At 35.4% G+C, this 22,789-nt stretch overlaps 1 protein-coding gene across 1 annotated transcript; it reads right to left on the reverse strand.

The window, feature by feature from the left end:
• Positions 1-18,587: 18,587 nt before the first annotated feature.
• On the reverse strand, positions 18,588-21,990 carry LOC134363577 (liprin-alpha-1-like). The gene is given in 3 exon segments (XM_063079102.1): positions 18,588-18,797; positions 18,799-20,799; positions 21,070-21,990. Coding segments are annotated over 3 exon segments (3,132 nt in total).
• Positions 21,991-22,789: the final 799 nt, after the last annotated feature.

The following is a 22,789-nucleotide window of genomic DNA, read 5'->3' on the forward strand; positions in this document are numbered from 1 at the left end:
GCTTGCTTGGAGACCAGCTAAAATTCAGGGGCCTGTAGGGAGGAAAGAAACCTAACTGCAGTTTGATTAAGACAAAGCAAAGAGTTAGAAATGGCCAATTGTGAACATTTTCTCAAAACTGAAATAATACCATCTGGGAAAAAGCTTTCCCCACATTTCAAATATTTTAAGGTTTAGGAAAATTTTGTTTACACCAGAATTTGAGTATGTTAAGTGCTTAAAGAGAAATTCTAAGAAAGCTAAGAAAATAAAATCAGTATATCTAAAGTAACTCTTGTTTCTGAATTAATTTTTATAAAACTTATCAAAGATGACAGGGGAGAAAATAAAAATGTTTCTTTGAGAAGCCAAAAAAGGTATCATAGAGTCATTATATCCTATGAATAAAATAAGTTCTAAATGGGAGATACAGAATGCTTTCAGAAATCTATTTGTCTCTCTGTCCAAAGGACACAAAAATGAGGAGGTTAGTGACGATTTTGATTGTAGCTTTAGATGTCTAGGTAAATGACAAATAGTGATTGAACTGAGGCTCTACCCAATTTTATCAGAATTATCATGTAAATATAAAAGTAGCTTCCTCTCAATATCCTACAATATTAAATAATCTTACATTGTATTTTTAATAACTCATAAAGATTTCTGATATGCTAATTTTACCAATTAATTCCTCTAAAATGTTTAATATATTTTTCAAAAGAAGAAAAATAATTACTGAAGCATATTACTGTTTTATAAAGGATATAGTAATTATCCTGATTTGAGCATCGTATATTGCACGTCAGTATTAAAATCCAGCACTGCACCCCACAGATAAACACAATCAATTGCTCTGTTAAAAAATAAAAATATATATACAATCATTATCTAAAGTATTTTTAATTATGAATTTTACTTCCAGAACATGAGAAACTTGAAAGGCAAAATATTTCACATTGAATAATCCTTTATCTAATTATGTAAAATTCTCCTGCTGTGCTTTACATTTTAATGAGGTGAGCAGCAAAACACCTGTGGCTATTATAAGTGATTTGCTGTCACTATGTTATTTGAGAAATCCAAAGACAGAAGAGATTTCTAACACTATTATAAAGGCATAGAAGGATGTGAGATTTATAGTTCCAATAATCTTGGTAATCTCTCTCTCTACATATATTTAAATTCTTGAAGGATATGGTTTCTTCCAATATACAATAAAGGCTTACCCATCTATGAGTTATTACTCACGTATGTAAAATCAATGGCAAATGACAAAAGGAAACTTTAAGGACTCAGACTTGAGTCTGAGTAATAATTTCAATGTCCGAGTAATAATTTTGATATTAAAAATAGAAATCAGAAGGAGAAATTATCTAATACTATAATGTCTAGTGATTATCTGCAAAGTATGTCCTTTATAAATTATAAAATGTTTCCTTATAAGTTTTCTAAGTGGAGAGAATAACAAAAAATATGATCCATATAAACTTTTGAGCAGAAGCAGTATACAATTCCATTATGTGGAGAAGACTTGTAATGAATTGGATGTAAAAGAAAATTACAACAAGACACAGATCATTATAAGGCTTCTCAATATAATGGAATTGCATGCTGCTTCTGCTCAAAATTTATCTTCTATAATTTGTGAGTTTTGTTGGGGTAAGAGGGCTTGCATATAACCCTATATTGTTTTGTTCATGATATCCCAAGTCATAGTCTCTCTGCACTGGAATCAACATACATCATTATAGTAGGTGACCATCTTCATTATATAAATGGGAAAACCTTCTATTCTCCACCAAGTGTTTATTATATTATTATTATTATTATTAATCTGCTCATGATGTATTTCCCCATTATTTAATGTTTGTTTCCTTAACACAATGATTTTGCATGTTTTGAATTCAAGACAGATATTAATAATTAAAAATGCTACATTTGAGTGCATTAAAATAGTCAAGTCAATGCTAAAAGTCACAGATAATTTTGATGTATTTACTCCTTTGGTAAAATAGTATTTTATAATGTTCATGAAAGATATATAATTATATTTAATATGTACTAGCTAATTAGATAAATGATCTCCTAGGTTTTACTTTAATACATTATGCTAACTTCATAATATATATTATTTTGGTGGTAGTATTTTCTGATCAGGAGCAATTTTCTTCTATATCCCCATAAAAAAGCATTCTTTTACTGGAATAGCTTAATACTTAAGATGTATTAAGTGTTATATATTTCTTGGTAGGATATTATAACATCTATACATCTCAAGACTAAATCAATTCCATGTTATATCATGCAACTATCATTGTGAAAATGTGTATAATCTAGTTTAGAAAAATAAATAAAATTCAAAAATATTTTACCACATACCTGTTTAAGGTTCTATATAGAAAGCTGTACTGGCACCTTTTCAATTCCAATGACTTCATAAAGAAAACATACTGAAAGCAACTTGGAAAGATAGTAGAATCGTTCCGAATCAGCACAATAAAAAAAAATACGTTCCGTAAGGTGCATATATGAGGTGAAAGTTGAAAATCGTTTTAAATTATATAAAATATATTAGTTTTACATAAACTACCAACCAGAGTAATATTCACAAAGCACTGCAATTAACCAATTTAATATCTTCAAAGAACTTTACATTTTTGTTATTCTTTGTAGTCATTTACTAATGAAAAACATTGACGGATAGAACCATGTTGTCATTTTGTACTATTTTTTTCTGCCTCTATCTTCAGCCAGACTAATAAATGCCAATGCTTTTAAAGAAGGAAACAGATTACAATACTATGCTTGGCCCCCGGAGTGTCCACGGTGTGAGAACATTTCTACTTATTTTAGAATATTAAAGTAGAAGTCTATAATCCATTTGCTCCAAGCAACAGTATGACATTCTATTCCACCTTGAAATAAAAAAACAAAACAAAACAAGGTGGGTTCCATTTTACAGTATTTGATTTCCTAGTATAGAATACAGTACCATGGGTTATATGTTGGTGTTATTTTTTAAAGGAAAAAAGGAAATTTATTGTGACATAAAGTACACTGCTAAGACATGTTTTAAAATTCTAACCTGCAGGATAAGTTCCACGGAAATGGCTGCAGTTCAATTTTCAATAACCTTTCTCCTTTCAAATCTCCCAAGAAGGGAGAATAGAACAGTATCCACAAGAAGCAGTATGTAAGATGGAGAAGTGAGTTAACTATACCAGTCTGTGTGTATACAAAATGTTTTAATGATTTTGAAATCATGGTTCACCTGACATTTGTACAGTGCTTTTTGTTTTGCAAATCACTAATACATACATAATGCCATTAAATATGTGTGAAACAGGCTCACAATAAGTGCAATAGCTACTATTTGAATCCACCTTTTGATTTATATCCACATATTTTGCCTTAAGTAAAAAAAGAAAAAAAATCAAAACAGGAATGCAGTATTATTACATAAAATATTACCTAGTTCTTAGTAAATTATAGTAAACCTTAGTTGAAAAAAATACATGCATTTTACAACTTATTAAACTTTAACCAATACCAGGTCTAGATGCCCCAATAATAACTACATGCACACCATTTTTCTTTATTTACAATTCCAAAATAAAATAATTTTATGATACACAGACGTTAATTTCCCAGCTTAACTATTATATGTGATTGCCTTAAATAGCCTAGAAAATATTCACTAAAAATATCTTCCACAATTAACAAAACCAATTTTCATAGAAATTATAATTCTGAGTTACTGTTGGTAAATTATTAAACTTTTAAAAAGTAGCATAATTTTAGCACCATGTAAAATTTTTAACTTGAATGGTATATGAATTATGTACTATGGAAAATTAATTTCCTGTTATTATCTGTATTTATTCTAACAGTATTTTATGCATTACATATTATAGTAAAGAATATCTACAGGCTTAATCTACATGTGTATGTATTTTGTGTACCTGTTCATATTGTCTCTTTCATAAGCTTGAATCTTATTCAAAAGATTTCCTTAAAAGTGTATGAGTTACATAGAGATCACAGTTCTGGACTACTTTTGGTATTAATATTGGAAATTCATATTACAAGTTTTATTCCATGACATTAAAAATAAAATAATCTCTTTAGTTTTAGATGTTCACTGCACACACTCAATCAACTGACCAGTTTTCATGGGAAAGTTAATTTATTTTTTATGATTACTGAGTTTATATCTCTACAACATGCATTTTTTTTGGAATATGTGAATTTAAATGATTGTCTCACCCTTTACTCAAAGCATTCTACTTTCCCAGAAGATATTCTGTTGTTATAAAGACAGTGCAGCATAACTTTTGAAACCAGGGATCATAAGAATTTGTATGATGTTTTGAACAACAGTCACTCAGAATAAATTTTCCCTCTTTTGAAATGTCTCTCATACAGATTTGCCTTGGGCAATTGTTGTATCTTGGGTTATCAAAACATCTCTCTTTTGGTAGCTTTTATTTCACAGACACCAGAAATGTGTAACTGATATTCCTTCTATATTTTTATTTGTTTTTGATCAAGGCATGATAATACCCTCACTTGAAGCTATGAAGTTGTATTCATTTTGCAATGATGCAACTCATTATTGTGAGTATTTTTTTGGACTTTGTATTTTTGCTAAAAAATGATAAAATTTTAATACTTGGAAATTACCTTGGTGATGATCTTTTCAACTCATAAAAGAAAATTAAGTGTTTTAACTCTTAAAAGCAAATTAAGTGTTTTTGTTTGGCAAGGCAGTTTATTAGAAAAGAACAATTTTATTTTAAGAAATTATAATTTTATTAGGTATTAGTGTTGAATAATTTCAGTATTTTTAAAAATAAAGTTGTATTAAGTTTTTAATACAGCTGAAAAAATACCACAAACTTAGATACTTACCCAATATAAATTAATTAGCTGACAGTTTTTGTGTGTCAGGAGTCCAGCATGGAGTGTCTGAGCTATCCGCCGAGGATATCATAAGGCTGAAATGAGGGCATTAGTAGGGCTACATTTCTGTCTGGAGGGTCTGAGAAAAACAAATCTGTTTCAGACTTACTCTTGTTTGAAGAATTCTGTTCTTTGTGTCTGTAGGAATAGAGTCCTCATTTTTGCTGGCTGTCAGCAGAGGACCACTCTCAATTTCTAAAGATCTTGCAACATGGCCCTTCCATCTTCAAGTCAACCATGAGGTGCTACACACCTTTCCATGCTGTGAATCTTTGACTTACTCTTTTGTGACCAACCAGAGAAAACTCTCTGCTTTTAAAGAGCATAAATATTTGGGTCAGGCTCATTGTAATAATCTTCTTCTCTTAAAGTCAATTGTGCCATCTAACATAATACAATCACAGGAATAAAATCTATTCTATTCTTAGTCCTAGGGATTATGCAGCCAGTGCAAATTAAGAGAAAGCACAGTACTACAGTAGTCAATACACAGAAATAAAGTGTAACAATTACTTCAACTTTCCTCATCGAAAGATAAAGATCTCTGGGATATTTGGGAATATTTTAATCAAGTATAATATCTAAAAATATTTTACTATCACTTTACATGCAAATATATCTAGTTTTTACCTTACATAAGCATTTTTAATATTATAAAATATTTCTATCCTCCTAAACTGGTTGAAGCACTGATTTTTGACTACAGGGTTATCATATTTTAATTATTCATTTTCTTGCTCTTGATTCTCTAATCAATTAAATCACCTACATATAGACCTATATATTTGATAAATTAACTGGTAGTAAGGAGTAATTCACTATTTCATTTGATCTTTATTACTGCATTACCACATCAACACATTTCATAACTCCGTATGTGGGCACAGTCCAGTGTTCAATCAACTTTCGTCATGAAGTTATTTGAGATTTAGTGGTGCTGAATACAAAAGAAACATGCTTTCAGAAATATTTTAACAGAGATATAATGAAATAACATTGCTTATTTTTTTAGTAAAGATGCAGGATACAAAATCAATATACAAAAATTAGAAGCGTTTCCATACACCAACAACAAACTAGCAGAAAAAGAAATCAAGAAAGCAATCTTATTTATACCTATCAAAAGAATGAAATATTCAGAAATAAATTTAACTAAGGAGGTGAAAGATCTCTACAATGAAAACTGTAAAATACTGATGAAAGAAAGAGGACACACTCAAAAAATGGAAATAACAATACAATCACAGGAATAAAATCCATCCTATTCTTAGTCCTAGGAATTATGCAGCGAGTGCAAATTAAGAGAAAGCAGAGTACTACAGTAGTTGATACACAGAAATAAAATGGAAAAGTTACTTCGACTTTCCTCATTGAAATATGAAGATCTCTGGGATATTTGGGAATATTTCATGGACTGTGTCCATGGACTGGAAGAATTAATATTGTCAAAATGACCATGCTACTCTAAGTGATCTACAGATTCAGTGCAATTCTTATCAAAATATCAATGACATTCTTCACAGAAATAGAAAAAAAAAAAAAAACAACCCTAACTGTGAGGCTGTATCACAGACCCCTCTGCCTCATCCTGTGCAGGTCCTAAGTCAGGGAGTTGAAAAGAAAAACCAAGTAGCCGCTGGCAAAGTGGACATGCTTTATTCCAGACATGAGCTCCACCGGCCAGCAGCTCAGAGCTGCTGCCTTTTGTACCGGAAGTGCACAGTACTGGCAACAAGCCAGGGGCACATGGGCACACATGCGACCTAACACTACTCTTGTGTAACTTGTTTACAATGCACCTGCTGAATCACGTGCTGAATCATGCCCAGCTGGATAAGAGGCGAGAGGGCCTGACTAAACTAAGTCCGTTTTCCTCCACTAGCATTTATAAATAAATAAACAAACAAATAAATAATGTCACTTTAGTTAAATATACATAATCTATCGTGGAATTCTGGTACACAGAATTCATAATAGCTTACTAAGAGTTTTCTTAATAATGTTTGTCTTTGCAGCCCTCTTTATAAAATTGTAAATTCCCTCACTGATTTTAGAAATTAACCTATTGGTTTTACTGCTGAATCTGAGTTTATAATTCATTTAAATTAAAATCAGGGTTTAGTAGATATCCTTTTGTTGGCTTTCAGAAATCAGGAATCATATGTGGAAATACAGCTTTTAGTCTCGGGATTATTATACATACAGTGAATTGTTACCTTTAATGAGATGTGGGAGATCGTGTAGTTTCAATTTACTATTTTTTTGTGCATTTGTTAAAAGGCACCACCGGGCATTATTCAGTTTATATTCTTTAGGAGAATCTCACTGTGAGTAATTCACGGTGAGAAGTTAGTCAGGAAAGTAACATGCTTATGAAATTGCATAATTACTGAAATAGAATGAGACTAACTTTGAAAGAGAGATGAGTCATATATATCACGATAGGCATGTAAAATTGAACAATCTATTGAACAAGGTGGAGGGGAGACTTTCTTATATTAATTTAAGCATCAGTAGCATTTAGTGAACTCGCCTTTCCTTTATTATTTATGTAAGTTTTGCTAAAATTTCTTCTTTCTGATATACACTATGATTTGTCTAGCATACATATATAGTTTTCTACTTTTTTGTAGTCTTTATTAAATGACAGCTTGCCATTATCACAATTACAATAGTAACAACAAAATTCTTGCAGAAAATTCCATCTTGGACTTTCAACTGTGGTTATTTCTGTGGTTATAGGAATTCATTAATGAGAAGTTTGCAGTAATTAATTAGAAACGAACACATTCAAAAATTGATTATTGTTTTTTGCTTTAATGTGAAATCAAAAGTTTTGCACGCTTGGTTAATATGTTATAGCATTTCAGTAATGAAAAAAATGATGGTAAAGATCAACAGGCGCAGACATCAAGCTATAAATTAAATTTCCTTTTATGCAATATCATGTAAATAAAAAGCAAACACACCTTATATGATAACATTATGGAAAAAAAAAAAGACAAAACTCAAATCTGTTTAAACATTTTGGGAATAAAAGTGGGCTTTTTAGGTGCTCTTATGGTTGGATCACATATTATAATTCCAATTATCTAGGCCCTGATGCCTAAAATAACTTTTTCTTTTGAAATTTTTATTTTTATGTAGTCTTGACAAAACTGTCAAAATAAAACATACATTTCTCTATTTTAGAGACAAGAACTCCAATTATGTGTACTTATTTAATCTTTACTTCAACATTTCCCTAAGCTTTCTTGAAAAATAACTAACTTATAGAGAAAAATAAAATTTGAGACAAATTTCTGGATAGAAGTGTACTATGTGAATCCAATCTTCTTCTGCAAAACAAACTAATATTCTAAAGAGAATTCCCACATATTTCAAGCTGGAAATTGGCTTTACATAGACAACTGTCCTGACATTTAACTATCATTAGGAAGAGATGTAGGTAAGTCATTGACCATTCTGTGTCTCACGTTTTTCTCTGTAAAACCAGAATTTGAAATAATGTTGTCTTACATACCTTATAGCATTCTTCCACTTATGGGACACTTATGGGAGAGACCCCATTGAGTGATTATAGGAAATCTAAATTGTTCCTCAGTTTTCTCATTCATAAGACTCTGTTCTATTAACCTCAAAAACCTTTCGTGAGGATAATTATTTGTTAATTGTTCATAATTTTTAAATGCTACAAAATATGACAGGGAATGTTTACAAAATAATTTTCTGTTGATTTAGGCACAATAACTTGCTAAATTATTTTTCTTCAACTTTTTATATGAAGTGACACTCAAATATCTTTTTCAATTTTAATCAATTGAATGCTGTCTGATAACAACCATGGTCTGTTTGTTATGCTAGTATCTCTATTTGTCCCCAGTGTACCTAGAAACAATATATCTAGAAACAAACTGTCAGTGCCAATATGAACAACAATCTACACTTTTTATCACTTTTTTCCTCTATCCATAATCCCTTCTCCTCCTATCTTCTTTGCACAAATTAACGTTGTCTAGATCTTATGCAACCTCAACTCATGTGCCTTTTCCTCGCTTTATTGAACTCTGCCGCCAAAACTACAACCTTAGTTAAATCCATCTGTTGTTTTATCTCATCCTTGCCTGCACCCATGAAGCTGAAAATGCCTGGAGAAAAATAAGGCAATGATCTCTACTGTTTTTCACCAGGCCAGAACTTTCCCATGAATTCCATATTCATATATGCAAATGTCTACTTAACATCTCCAGTGGGTTATTTAATGGACATCCTAAACTTAATATGTCCACAACCTTCAAAATCTTCACCTGCATCATCTGCCATTTTACTAAAGCTAATTTCATCTTTCATTGTTCAATCTAGTAACCGTGCATGATCTCTTCTTGAGCGTCCCACAATAAATCAATCTGCCAGTACCAAGATCAGTACCTGGCAGGACGACCAATGTAGATTATTCTCAATTTTTTTCTTTGACAAGTGTTCTGTACATTACTAAAACTACAGAACTCATCTCAATGAAAGAGTCTATGAAGATTTTTAAAAAGACATTCGTGATACTATATCCCCCTGAGCACTTACAATAAATTCTAATACAACAAAATAATTCTGAGGTCTCGGAATATATCCTTGATATTATTTAATAGGCTGCCAAAAAAACAAATAGAAAATCACAATTTGGGAACTGATGGGCTTTTTTGTTTGTTTGTTTGTTTATTCTTGAAAGACATTATATCATTATAAAGACATCACAAGTTTCACATGCAAAATATCTTTACTGGCTAAAAAGTCAAGAAAAATAGAATTGAAAGATAATACAAATCTCTCCATGAACTTTTTGAAATATCCTCGTATTCGATCCAAAGCCTAGAAGCATTAAAAAAGTCTTTACCTTTTGATATATGCTAATTTATTTGGGCTTCTCAGGATAGTCAATAATCTTGCAGAATATTATGCATGAATTTGTAGAAACAGCATAAATTAGCAATAAAACTGACGCATCTAGAGGTCCTACATGAGCCTACAGATGGAAAACCGCTTGTCATAACCACATCTACTAAGCAGTGAGCATAGATATAAATAGTTCCTGAAATCTGCTGCTGGTTAATGCACTGACCGAAAAGCACCTTGACAGATAAATCAAGTTAAAACATAATTAAGAAGGCTAGTGTATTCTCTGGTATGCTAGTGGAAAAGAAATACGATAACCTCAGGAAGAAGATGACCTAGGAGAGAGACAGGACTCGAGCCAGGATTTCGAGTGCTTACTTTATAAAGCTGTCTATAACATCTGCAGCAGAGAAATTTAAGAATGGCTAATTGGTCAGAAGGTAAGACTGGGAATCTTATCTTCAACTTGTTTTTAATTACATTGTATTTTACATACTATTTGGGGAAAGGATGATGGACATGATGTAAAACAGACTGACAGTTTCCCCTTTCTGTCTCAGGCCGCTTTTTGTCATCATTATCACAATCAGTATAGTGACCTAGATGTGCTACATACGTTACAGGCATCTTATTTAATCTTCATTTTAACCTGATAGGGCAGGTTTTATTATCAGAATTAATATAGGTTAAACAACTTATCCAGAGTAAATGATGGCTCCTTGGACAACACTAGTCTGTCACCCTCCTGAACCCTCTTTGCCATTAACAGATCACCTCCACGGGAGACCAGGAGAAGCCTGGAGAAAGGGACCAAAGGAGCAAAGGACAATTTTGTGGGGGAGGAAATATGTGAATGGTACTTGATTGCATGATTGACTGATTGTGTGCCATGAAGTCTTTCTGCAAATAACACAGTTTACTCCATAAAACCTTTGGCAAAATTTCATATCTCAGTTTTTCCTTGAAATATTATTTTGAGTATTGAAGAGACGTGTGAAAATTTACTCCAGGGTTAATTGCAGGGATAAACAGAGACAGCTATGGAAATAAAACTGTTACTATTGCCTTTTAATATAAATTGAGTCATTGAAATGCATAAACATTCTGTCCAATAAAGAGATTTTATTGTTCCACATGTATAAGAATACCAGTTGCCGACTCTACCACCTACCATTACATTATGGCTTACATTTTATAGTCATTTTGATAATTAAGGTATTCCCTGTGTATAATTGAAATCGACCTTATTGCAACATATATTAATTACCTAATGTTTGGTCTTCCACAAATATAGAAAATCATCATATAATAGCTGAACTCCCATGAAGTACAGAAAATATGGCTCAGAATTAATGTCTTGACCACAGTCATTCTACTATCACTAGGAAGATGCTTCCTACAGCATACCTGAATTCAACAAACATTTATTGAACATGTTCTACCTATCAGGTACCACGTTGGTCACTGAACATGAAATTGTTATAAAGTAGATAAAACACTTAATAAAATAAAATATGGTTCCTGGCTTTGAAGGCTAATAATCCATTAGGGGAGCCTGATATATAGCTGTGGGGACACAGAGAAAAAGAATATTAAATACAGTCTTTGGTTAGAAAGATAGAGAAGATCCAGGTAAATTCAAACGATGACTAGATATAGGTCTGTTCAAAAATGAAAAATGAGGGCTGGCCATAACTGGTGAGAGTGTGCTGCTGAGAACACCAACGTCCAGGGTTCTATCTCTTTACCAGCCAGCTGCAATAAATAAAATATAAATAAACATGAATTACAATAAAAAGGAGTGGCATGAAGAAGGGCAAGATATGCAAAAGATTATAGAATGTTTTAAAACATGTTTCCTGACAGGAAGCAAAAGGAAATAATATATATGCATAGAAAACAAACCTAAGGAGAAATATTATCAGATTCAACAAGTTATGTGCTCGGTACCCAAGGGTACTACCAGTTCAACAACTTGTGGAGACATAATAGAAACAGTAAACAGAAAACATGTTTAAATTTGTGAAGATCAAGGGTAAAGACAGATGATACATCCACAAATATTAATCCAGCACTCTGATAGTTACAGGACTGCTCACAAATAATTTGATTTTTCTCTCCTTCCAACTGCATGACATGATTTTACTTTCTAGCCCCCATTATACTTATTTACCTTACTGTGTCTTGCTTTGTCCAATATAATGCTGTGCTTTTCTATGTTTTGCCTTTAGGCAGAAATTTGAGGGACAATGTAATTTGCTGCATTCTTTAATCCTGTGATAAGATAATGAAAGCGTATGTCAGCAAAGTTTCTTCATCATTATTGTAACATAAGTCAGCAAAAGATTATAAACTAACTAATATAAATGAGACAAGCTTTTGTTTTGTTTTGTTTTTAGGTTTTTTCAAAATAGTTCATAGTAACCTATTCCATTTAGAGAAGTTAAAAAAAATCCTTTTGATGCATGAAGTATCATGCTATCACTGAAATCACAACGAATGAGAAATATAGATCCTAACATAAAGTTGATTATATTTTGATAGAAAGACAGATTCAAGAGTTGGGAGAAATACTTACTGGTTTCTTCTCTGGACCCAGAGTGTGAAATGGAAGCAAGAAGTCAGTAAGGAAGGAAATGAAATGAGAGAGAGACAGACAGATAGAGGTGGAGAGAGAGAGAAAGAAAATGGGAGAAAACTTTGATAGTATCAAATAAAATATTTGGGATGAGCAAAACGGACTAATGAGAATTTTTTTTTTTCATCAACATAGTTTCATCCAACCTTCATTCTACTTTGTTTTATTAACAGAGAAGAGACTAATGATCAATCAATTACAGATTAGAGGCCTAACATTAAAAAAAAAAATGCTTTAAAGAATCTGTTTTGTTTGGGATGGTAAACACATCCCTCTAATCACAGCTATCGCTATATACTTCCTAGGTCTTAATTTCTCTTTTACCGCTTTGTATACTATGCTCATCAGAAGACAAGGTATTGAAGTCCAGTCAGCTATCTCTTTCCCTAGCCTGGTACTACAATTCATGGAAGAGATAGTCTCGTTTGGATCAGACACAAAAAGATTTCTGTTCAGAAAATAAATTGTACAGTCATTCAAGTTATTGTCCAAGAGAAAATAAGAGTTTGGAGAGAGAAGAGTCATATGTTGATGAATAATAGCCATCTTAGAAAGCTGAAATTTTGTTACTATACTTAAGACACCGAAAGCTAGACTCCCAGGCAGTGTGTCTTGGGTAATTTTGTGTCAACTTGACTAGCGTATGGTGTCCAGTTGCTCGGCCAAACATCAGTTTAGATGTTGCTGTGAAGATATTTTTTAGATGTGATTAATATTTGCTCTCAGTAGACTTTGAATAAAGCAGATCACCCTCTATAATTTGCATGGATCACATCCAATCACTCAAACCCGTAAGGACAAAGACTGAGGTTTCAGATAAGAAGGGATTATGCCTTAAGAATACCACATAGAAATTCTTCCTGAGTATTCTGCCAGCAGTCCTGCCCTACAGATTTCAGACTCAAGACTGCAACATCAACTCTTACGTGAATTTCCAGCCTGCTGTCCTGCCTTACATGTTACAGTGTTTACAGCTTCAAATTGCAAAAGCCAGTTCCTTAGTATCTGCCCCCCCCCGTGTGTGTGTATACATATATATATTTTTTTTCTCTCCTATTGGTTCATTTTTAATTTTTTTATTATTTTTAATTTATCAATATACAATGTACTTGATTTTCATGTCCCTTTACCAATTCCTCTTTTCCCCCTCTTCCCCTCCCCCGAACAACATAATATCTGTTTACTTGTCTTAAGTTCAAGGAATTGTTGTGATTGCTGTGTGTTCTTCCCACTCCCGCCATTTGTTTGTATATGTCTTTATTTTTAGCTCCAACACATAAGTGAGAACATGTGGTATTTTTTTGTGCCTGCCTTATTTCACTTAATACAATTTTCTCTAGGTCCATCCATGTTTCTGAGAATGGTAGTATTCCTTTTTTTTTTTTTAATAGTAGAATAGTATTCCACTGTGTAGATACACCACATTTTCCTTATCCATTCATCTGATGATGAACATTTGGGCTAGCTCCAACTCCTAGCTATTATAAATAGTGCTGTAATAACCATGAGAGTACAGATATCCCTTCAACATGATGACTTCCATTCCTCTGGGTATATTCCCAGCAGTGGGATAGCTGGGTCATATGGTAGATCTATCTGCAACTATTTGAGGAACCTCCATACCATTTTCCATAGAGGCTGCACCATTTTGCAGTCCCACCAACAATGTATGAGAGTTCCTTTTTCTCTGCAACCTCGCCAGCATTTATCATTCTCAGTCTTTTGAATATTAGCCATCCTAACTGGAGTGAGATGGTATCTCAGAGTGGTTATGATTTGCATTTCCCGAATGCTGAGTAACGTTGAGCATTTTTCTCCTATTGGTTCTATTTCTCACGAGAACCCTGACTTTTATACAGGGTTCACCTGAGAAGTTCTGAAAACCAGGAGAAATACATAACAATGAGATGCAGGGGTGGGGGGAGGGAAGAGGAAGCATGGCACAAGCCATTCCTTGGGAAGAAATTTTTAAAAAGGATACATAATAAGCAATGATTGTTTGAATTTGGCTCCAGGATCTCTAATTATTAATTACTGTGTTTGTCAGTGAGTGATCAGGATTAATTTGCATATGAATAATGCTAATATTGGAGCTGTTTATAACTGCTAGAAAATGACCAAAGAGAAACATTTTGCTTGGTTATGTAAGGGTACTCGTAATTATTAGATTTTTTATTATTTATACAAAAATACATGCCAGTACTGTGAGTTAGTTTAACATTGTTATAATATTGACTTATATTTATATATGCTCAGTGTTCTATTTCTAATATTTTATTACCTTTTTACCATTATTTTATTTACTCCAAGTCTAAACATTCTGGAAAGAAAGTCATCATTTTATTATCATTTTTGGCCAAAGTCCAAGTTAGAAATTGGGCTCCATAGAAGAAAAAGCCTTAATCTTTGGTGAATTTGTTACTAGGAATAGTTAACAAATGCCTAACAAAGGGAACTTTCCAAGAATAAGCTCTAAAATTTTGGAAACTGAGCTACTGGTTTAATTGAAGCTTACTGGCAAAGTGATGGTAAAGTAAGATTATGTCCAAGGACTGTAATGCAAGAATGTAGATTTAGGCCTATAATGGTGAGATAGTAAGTAATAATGGTTTTTTTTAAATCTCAGAAAGGTCCACTCAGACAATAAATTATAGTCATTCTAGCCATAGTCCAAATGAGGTTGAACGTGAGGTAAAGAATCATTTCTTTAGCTATTCTAGTTTATTTCTGAAGATCAACAATATGTGTCTAAACCCAACTTTCATTCCCATGCTCTGAAATCTTTCCTTCATTCATGATGTAAATTTTATTATAGTTGTAGATTTGTTTTGTTTTGTTTGTTTGTTTGTTATGCTGCTGGCTGGTAATAAGGACTGAACCCAGGACCTTGATGGTATTAACACCACACTCTATCCAACTGAGCTAGCCAGCCAGCCCCGTAGTTGTGATTCAGCATTATTATGCAATCTGAATTCATACAAAGTTTGCCTCATGTGTTGGGGAACATATAGTAGCTACTGGTCACAGGACCTGTCCTGCCCATCAGTGTGACAGGTGTGGAGCATTTACAGAGTGGTATAAAATGAGTTAAAAGAGGGAGCCAAACACTTAAAATACTACAGTCTTATCCAAAGAGTTCCAGAAAGCAAAAATGTGTCTCCAAGTAAGAAAAATCACACACACACACAATTACACACACACACGGCTACCTAAGTGGTAAGAAGAAGAACATGGGGTCAGTAATTTAGTTTAACAACTATCTACAAGTGGGGTACAGTGAGGTCTTTTCAAATGGTCATGAGAAACTATCCAGGAGGAGCAGTACCGTTGTCCCTCAATGTCTGCAGGAAATTGGTTTCAGGACCCTCGTGGGTACCAAAATCCACATGGATGCTCAAGTCCCCTATGTAAAATGGCATAGTATTTGCATATAACCTACCCACATTCTCCCATATACAGATTTTTTTTTTTTTTACTAACAGCAGAGTTATGGCCTGGTAAACCCATCATAAGTTGACATCATTAAGTAGAAAATGCATTTAATATACCTCATCTACCAAACATCATAACTTAGCCCACCCTACCTGAAACATGCTCAGAACTTACTCAAGCCTCCAGTTGGGCAAAATCACCTAACACAAAGCCTACTTTATAAAAAAGTGTTAAATATTTCATGTAATTTATTGAATACTGTTCTAAAAGTGAAAAACGAAACAGTTGTATGAGTACTCAAAGGTACAAACTCTTGCACCATCATAAAGTGAAAAATCTTAAGGCCAACCATCTTAAATTGGGTACTGTCTGAACTTTAAATCATCTCTAGATTACTAATATATATATATATAAAATGTAGATAGTTATATTGTTTTATATTTTTATTGTTGAATTTTTACTTTTATTGTTTTAAGGTTGATTTTTTGTTTTTTAAAATGTTTTACATCCCTGTTTGGTTGAATCTGAGAATGTGGAACCCTGAGATAAACAGGGAGGGCTGTATATCCTCTTATGTATTTAAAGGTTGTAAGAAACAACCATTCAGTACATTGAAGCTACAAATAGTGTATGAGGAATGCTCATTGAACTCAGATAATCACATTATAGTCTGATATCCAAGGTAAATAGATAGTAAATAAAAAAAAGGGCCAGAGAAGAAAATAATAACATACAATGTGGCATTATTGAGGACTCTAGTGGAAACAAATGACAAGGACTGTTGACAGTCTGCAGAGTGATTCTTACAGAAAGTTAATTATGAAAACAAAAATTCTCATTTTGGAGAGAAAGGATAGACACACTCCCTACAAAATAAGTAATATTTAGCTTTAACATTTTATCTCATGGATGTGGTTGGGAATATTGGACACTATTTAGGGTGGTGGCATATCTCACTGGACATAGTGAACAGCTGGGTGTATCATAGTGACGCATGTCCCTTGGAGAAAAAAACATAGAAAATACACTTGGTGTGCTTTGCCCACTTGTATAGACATTTAATATTGCTATCAATAAAACAATTGAACTTTGCAATATATGGATAAAGGTAAAGACTTAAAAAACTTTAACTGTGTCTGCATGATTTCAGGTAACCAAAATAAGTTAATTTATAAAATTATTAAAGAAAAAAATGGCTAATATTTTGTAATAAAGAAAAAGTAATAAAATAATTGACAAAACTACAAACTTTTCAACTAAGAGATGGGCCCTCAGTCCCATTTATTTGACATGGAAAGCAGGTGCTGGAAGAGGTTTAAAAAGAAAGTTGAATTGCTTACAATTTACTTTTCTGAAAATGGAAGAATTTACTAAAAGACAAAGAAATGTCCAGGATTTTTTAAATATTCTAAAGAAGAAAATTAAAAATTATTTATTATGCCACTACCCAGAGACAAACATTGTTAAAATTATGACACATTTCTCAGTATTTTTATATTAAAATATAAATACATGTATTCATATATACTTAAGCATAACTGGGATTGTACAACCTATGCTGTGTAGTAATTGTTTTGCTTTTTGCCAAGTACTTTGTAATTATTTTCACACATCAGTAAGTATTCATCTAAGAAATAATTTTTAGTTATTTATATTTAAAATGATAAAATTGTAGACATTTATTGTGTACAACATGATGTTTTAAAGTATATATAGAGAGGAATGATTAAATCTAGATAATTTACATATGCATTATCTCTTATAGTTAGCATTTTGTGGCTAGAGCACTTTACTATTTTAAATATGTCTGTCAAATTCACATTTGAAAAATACAATTTAAAAAAAAAAGAAAGGCCTGTACTTCACAATATACCCATAAGCAATTAAGCTGATAAAACATACTGAGTAATTTAAATCTATTCTTATTAGTTGTTCTTAATCATATGGTTAAATAAAGCCTATATTATTTTATAATTTGATTTCTTAGATCTGGTCATAATTATGGTCCACAGAGAAAACAGTGTAGTCTAAAGGAATTTCAAGTTGGAAACTTGCACTGCCAAAACAAGACTGCTTCCTAGCAGCGCTGCCACAATTTGCAAATTGCTTCACCTTTCTGAATTCCAATTCATTCACATAGGAAACAGAATCGATGTACTAAATATTTTCAGTTAATGCAAAGTACAAGAATAAAAACAAAAAGTATGATTCTTTAATTCCACTATTTATTTATTTATTTATTTTCTTCTCTGTAACGGTTTATCATTAAAAAATTAAACAATAATAATTACAATAAATGTATAATTTACAAAAGCCCTATATTTGTCCATAGGATTTATACATATAAGCATTACAGTACATTCATTTGAGAAACTAAAATTAGGTATAAGAACATGAATTGATTTGAAAGGATATTTATAGCCTGGATATTCATGAAAAAGTAAGTAACTATATAAATGAAGAGTCATAAGTTTACATAAATATAAGAAGCATTAAATTCTAAAATATTTTCTCTATGGTATTCATGGATTTTTTACTAATTAAAAACTCTGTAATAGAATATCTTAGGGTCCATATAACAAGTATTAAGAGATTGAAGATTCCATTGCATTCTAAAATGCAGTCTTTGTTGGATTCAAAATGCTGCGTAATCATCTGTAGAAGTAGTGTGGGTAAACAGCAGGAGGCTTTAGCAGCAGTAAATCCTGACTGTGGGAGAATCCAACCTCTGTGTTCCTGACACACTGCCGTCCATCTGCATCTTCTTTGGCTGCGTGGAGGGTGAAGACATAGAAGAAGTAACTTGCAAGTTTGCAGAGAGAGTCCCTGCTGATGCAGCAGCTAAGCCATGAATGTCCTTTGGTCTAAATTTTTTTCTCCATGAAGGTGCTCTCCTAAATGCTTTTATCATCGTCTTCATCAAACCTTCTGTCAGTCCCCATGACCAAAAGGTTGTTAAATTCTCTTTGTAAGACAGCACGAGCCTGTGTATTCCGCGTTGGGATCCGTAACAATAGCGCCAGTGCGTTGAAGTCAAAGGTTTCATCTAAGGCCAGAAGGGCACCGTGAACGCCACTCCCTAAAAGATTGTTTGCATATGCTTTAAGGCCAATTGACAGGATCCAGCGAATCACTCGATCATTGCTCCAAACAAGCACATCTTTTACTTCATGCTGACTTTCTTCTCTTTTTCTTTCCAGTTCTTTTCGGTCATAGTTTAATCTTCTCAGGCACATCATTCCACACTGGAAACTGTTTCTGTGGAAACCGTCGACCATTTTCAGCTGCCCGCGGAGGTCCTTCTTGGTCAGGTGGTCCAGCATCCTGGCGTCCACCAGGCACTGCATGAAGTAGCTGCAGTACTGAGGGAGGCCCAGGCTGGGCAGCCACTCGTTCCCAATCCACTCGTGGTTCATGTCCCCATATGCAAGTGTCGTTCGCGACGTGGGAGGGCTGGACGGGCTGGTAAGAGCCATGATCTCTTGGATGGCCAGCCTCAGCTTCAGCCTATGCAGGGGGTTGCTGATGCCGATCTCACGCTTCATCTCGGTGTCCGACAGGGTTGACATGATGGCCCCGCTCTTCACGTTGGCTCGGCAGGCAGCCACATACCAGGGGGGCATCCGCACCCAGAGCTCCAACCACACAACTACGGTCGGCCCATCCCACTGGGCAAAAGGCAAACCTTTTCTTCGGGCTTCATCCAGCAATTCATGCTTTTTTGGAAGTTTATGAATTTTTTCAGCCTGTCCTCTGAATTTTCTCAGTGACAAGGCATCTTGAGATGCATTATCTGTCGCTGAAACACCAGCGTGTCCTAATGATTCTTTGCCAGCTTGACCAGGTCGGCCTTTTTCTTTCTTGCCAAACAAGCGGCTGATAGAGGACTTGATGCCCTTCTTCTTTGGGGCTTTGTGGCGTGAGTCCCGGCTGCTGTTACTACTGCTGGGATTGCTCACGGGACCGTCCTGGGAGCCTGTCGAGTTTCTCACGTCCATGGCGTCCTCATCTTCACCATCAGACCCATTGACATCGCTCTCAAAAGCTTGTGCTGCATTTGCTAAGACACTAGCCTGTTGGGCACGTTCCCAATTCTGTTCATTAAGAGTTTGTACCTTGGAAGGCGCATCCCGTAGAGCAGCTAGGCGGCCTTTCTGGGGGCGCCGCAACACTGCACTGGTGCTGTAGGAATCTGTGTGACTGTCTGCCACAGGGCACCTGAAATCTGGGACACTGCCCAAGTGGGGTCGGCCATGATGAAGTGAAGCACCTCTTAGTCTCATTTGGTCTAGTTCAGCACTCAATGTTTCAATGATTAAGACGAGCTGATCCTTATCATGTTGTGTATCTTCCAATTGCTTTTTTGCATTTTCAACTTCTCCTAACAGAGAATTCTTATCTTCTAGAGCAGCCATTCTCTCTTTCAGATGAAGCTGGAGCCTCTCATTAGATTCTGAAAGAAGCTTGTCAACAGTGTCTGATAAACGTCTATTATGCTCTTCATTCATTTTGTCTCTCTGCCTTGCCCGCTGCAGTTCTTGGTTCTTTTCCTCCAGCTGCGCCTCCATCTGTCTTAACCTTTCTTCAGTGTTGCCCTGTCTCTCTTCAGCCTTCGAGAGCGCTGCCACCCTCTGCGCCAGCTCCGCCTCCACCTCCGGGAGTGTCTCGGCTTTCCTCATGGTCTGCTGCAGCTTTTGCTCCACTAATTCCAGCCGTTCCTGTAACTGGCGGTTTTTATCCTCAGTCTGGCGATGCATAGAATCTTTGTTTGCAATTTCGTTTTCAAGTATATCATTGAGGTCATGCACAGACATGGCTTCTCGCTGTGCAGTGAGGGAGCATTTTTCAAGAGTAGTGATTCTCTCTTCCATGTCTTCCTTTTGGACCATGGCTTCTCGAATGTCCCGTTGCAATTTCGTGTTCATCTCCTCAGATTTGATCAAGTCTTCCCTGGCCATGTAGAGATCTTCCTCCAGCTCTGCCAGGTGACTGATTCTCTCTGCCATGTCTTCCATTAGGGCCATGGCTTCACGCATGTCCCGTTGCAATTTTGTGTTCATCTCCTCAGATTTGATCAAGTCTTCCCTGGCTGTGTAGAGATCTTCCTCCAGCTCTGCCACGTGACTGATTCTCTCTTCCATGTCTTTGTTTGGGGCCTTGGCTTCACGAATGTCCCTTTGCAATTTCAAGTTCATCTCCTCAGATTTGATCAAGTCTTCCCTGGCCGTGTAGAGATCTTCCTCCAGCTCTGCCACGTGACTGGAGAGGGTGGCCAGGTGCTCTTTCATTTGGCTCTGCTCCCTCAATTGCTTGTCTATGACTTCCTGGAGCTCTATGACTTTAGCAAGGTCCTCCTCGTGGCTTAACGAACCATCAGAAGATCTTTTTCCATTCATGCTCGGGGTATTTTCTTGTTCACGGTTCATGTCAAGTGCTCCATCTGTTAGTGTTTTTTTCTGCTTATTCCGTTCTTTAAGAATCATTAGCTCTTTGTGTGTGGCACCTAATTCTTCTTCTAACAAACCACACCTTTCAAGTGCTACTCGTAATCTCTCTCTCACCTTTTCATCCAGAGCTTGGTGGTGCTCAAACAACGACTTCAGTGCTTTGAGCACTTCGACTTCGCTGGACACACCTGCTGGGGACTGTGCCTGTCTCTTCACCACGGTCATCCTGAGAGACCTCTCGTGCCTAGAGACAAGGCATTCCAGATGTTCTAAAAGCAGCCTGGTGTTGTTCCTTTCTGCTTTCAGTTCAGCAATTTCTTCTTCCCTTTCAAGGAGCTCCTCCCTGCATACATTCAGTTCCTTCATAAGTGCAGCAAACTCCTGTGGAAGTGCAGTTTTGAGCTGTCTCTGCAAGGAATCTCTTTCCTGACCAACATCGTGTAATTTCCCCTGGGTTAATGCCAGCGTTTCTTGAGTCTCTCTAAGAGTGTCAAGAAGTCGGTCCCTTTCTTCTCGCATAGAGACCATCAACTGTTCAATATGTGAATCTGCGTCTGCCTGTGAAGGGGAGCCGGACGCATGGCTCCCACTTCCTCCTGGGGAGCCTTCGGCTTCACTGATGGTTGGCATCACCTCACGCATCATCTGCAAATGAAAGACCCAGACTAGAATCATTAAGAGCAGAATACAGGTTCCCGTAAATCTGCAATTTCATAAGTATCTGCAGCTAATAAATGAAAGGTTCACAGCCTCTTTATTCTCAGATCTGTTACACTTTGTATGCAAATAAGTTGGGAAAGCATACACAGGCAAATACTAAGTGCAGGAACACACACCATGAAGATACTCACAGGGACAATAACCCCGTGAAGGGGTCAAGGCCAGAGGACTGCCCCTCACATAAAGAGCAGACCCAGCAGTATTTTGTTCACAAAGCTGTACTTTTTAGTTGTTGAGAACAAGTGTGCTTCAGGTACCTATTTTTCCAACTTCCCGGTGGGGGGAGAGCAAGTCAAACACACACGCCACCCAGTCACTTTTCAGGAAAAGCATAGAAGGAGCACAGAGCCAGCAGCACTGACAGGTACAGAACCCATCAGGCATCTTATAGGAATGTGTGCAGTCAGCTCCTGGGAAGGCCTGATGGCTCCCTGAATTCTTGGGCTGGATTTGGTGAGCACTAAACGAATGGGACTCGTGAAGGGTTGGGAGAGGTTTCTCCAGTGGTTGGTCAGTCAACCTAACTTACCTCAGTTTCCAGCCAAAAGTCAAATGCCACGATGGAAATAGAGCCAGCAGGTCCGGACAGCCGGGGACGGCTAGGAGGGAAGGAAAAGTGATAGGTGAGTCGATGAGAGGCGATGAAGTGTCGCCAACACACAGACGGGGCGAGGGCAAGGGGGCCGCTCCCGAGGGTCCGGGCCGCAGTCCGGGCACGGCGGAC

The sequence above is a fragment of the Cynocephalus volans genome, chromosome 15 (assembly GCF_027409185.1).
Source record: "Cynocephalus volans isolate mCynVol1 chromosome 15, mCynVol1.pri, whole genome shotgun sequence".
Lineage (NCBI taxonomy): Eukaryota > Metazoa > Chordata > Mammalia > Dermoptera > Cynocephalidae > Cynocephalus > Cynocephalus volans.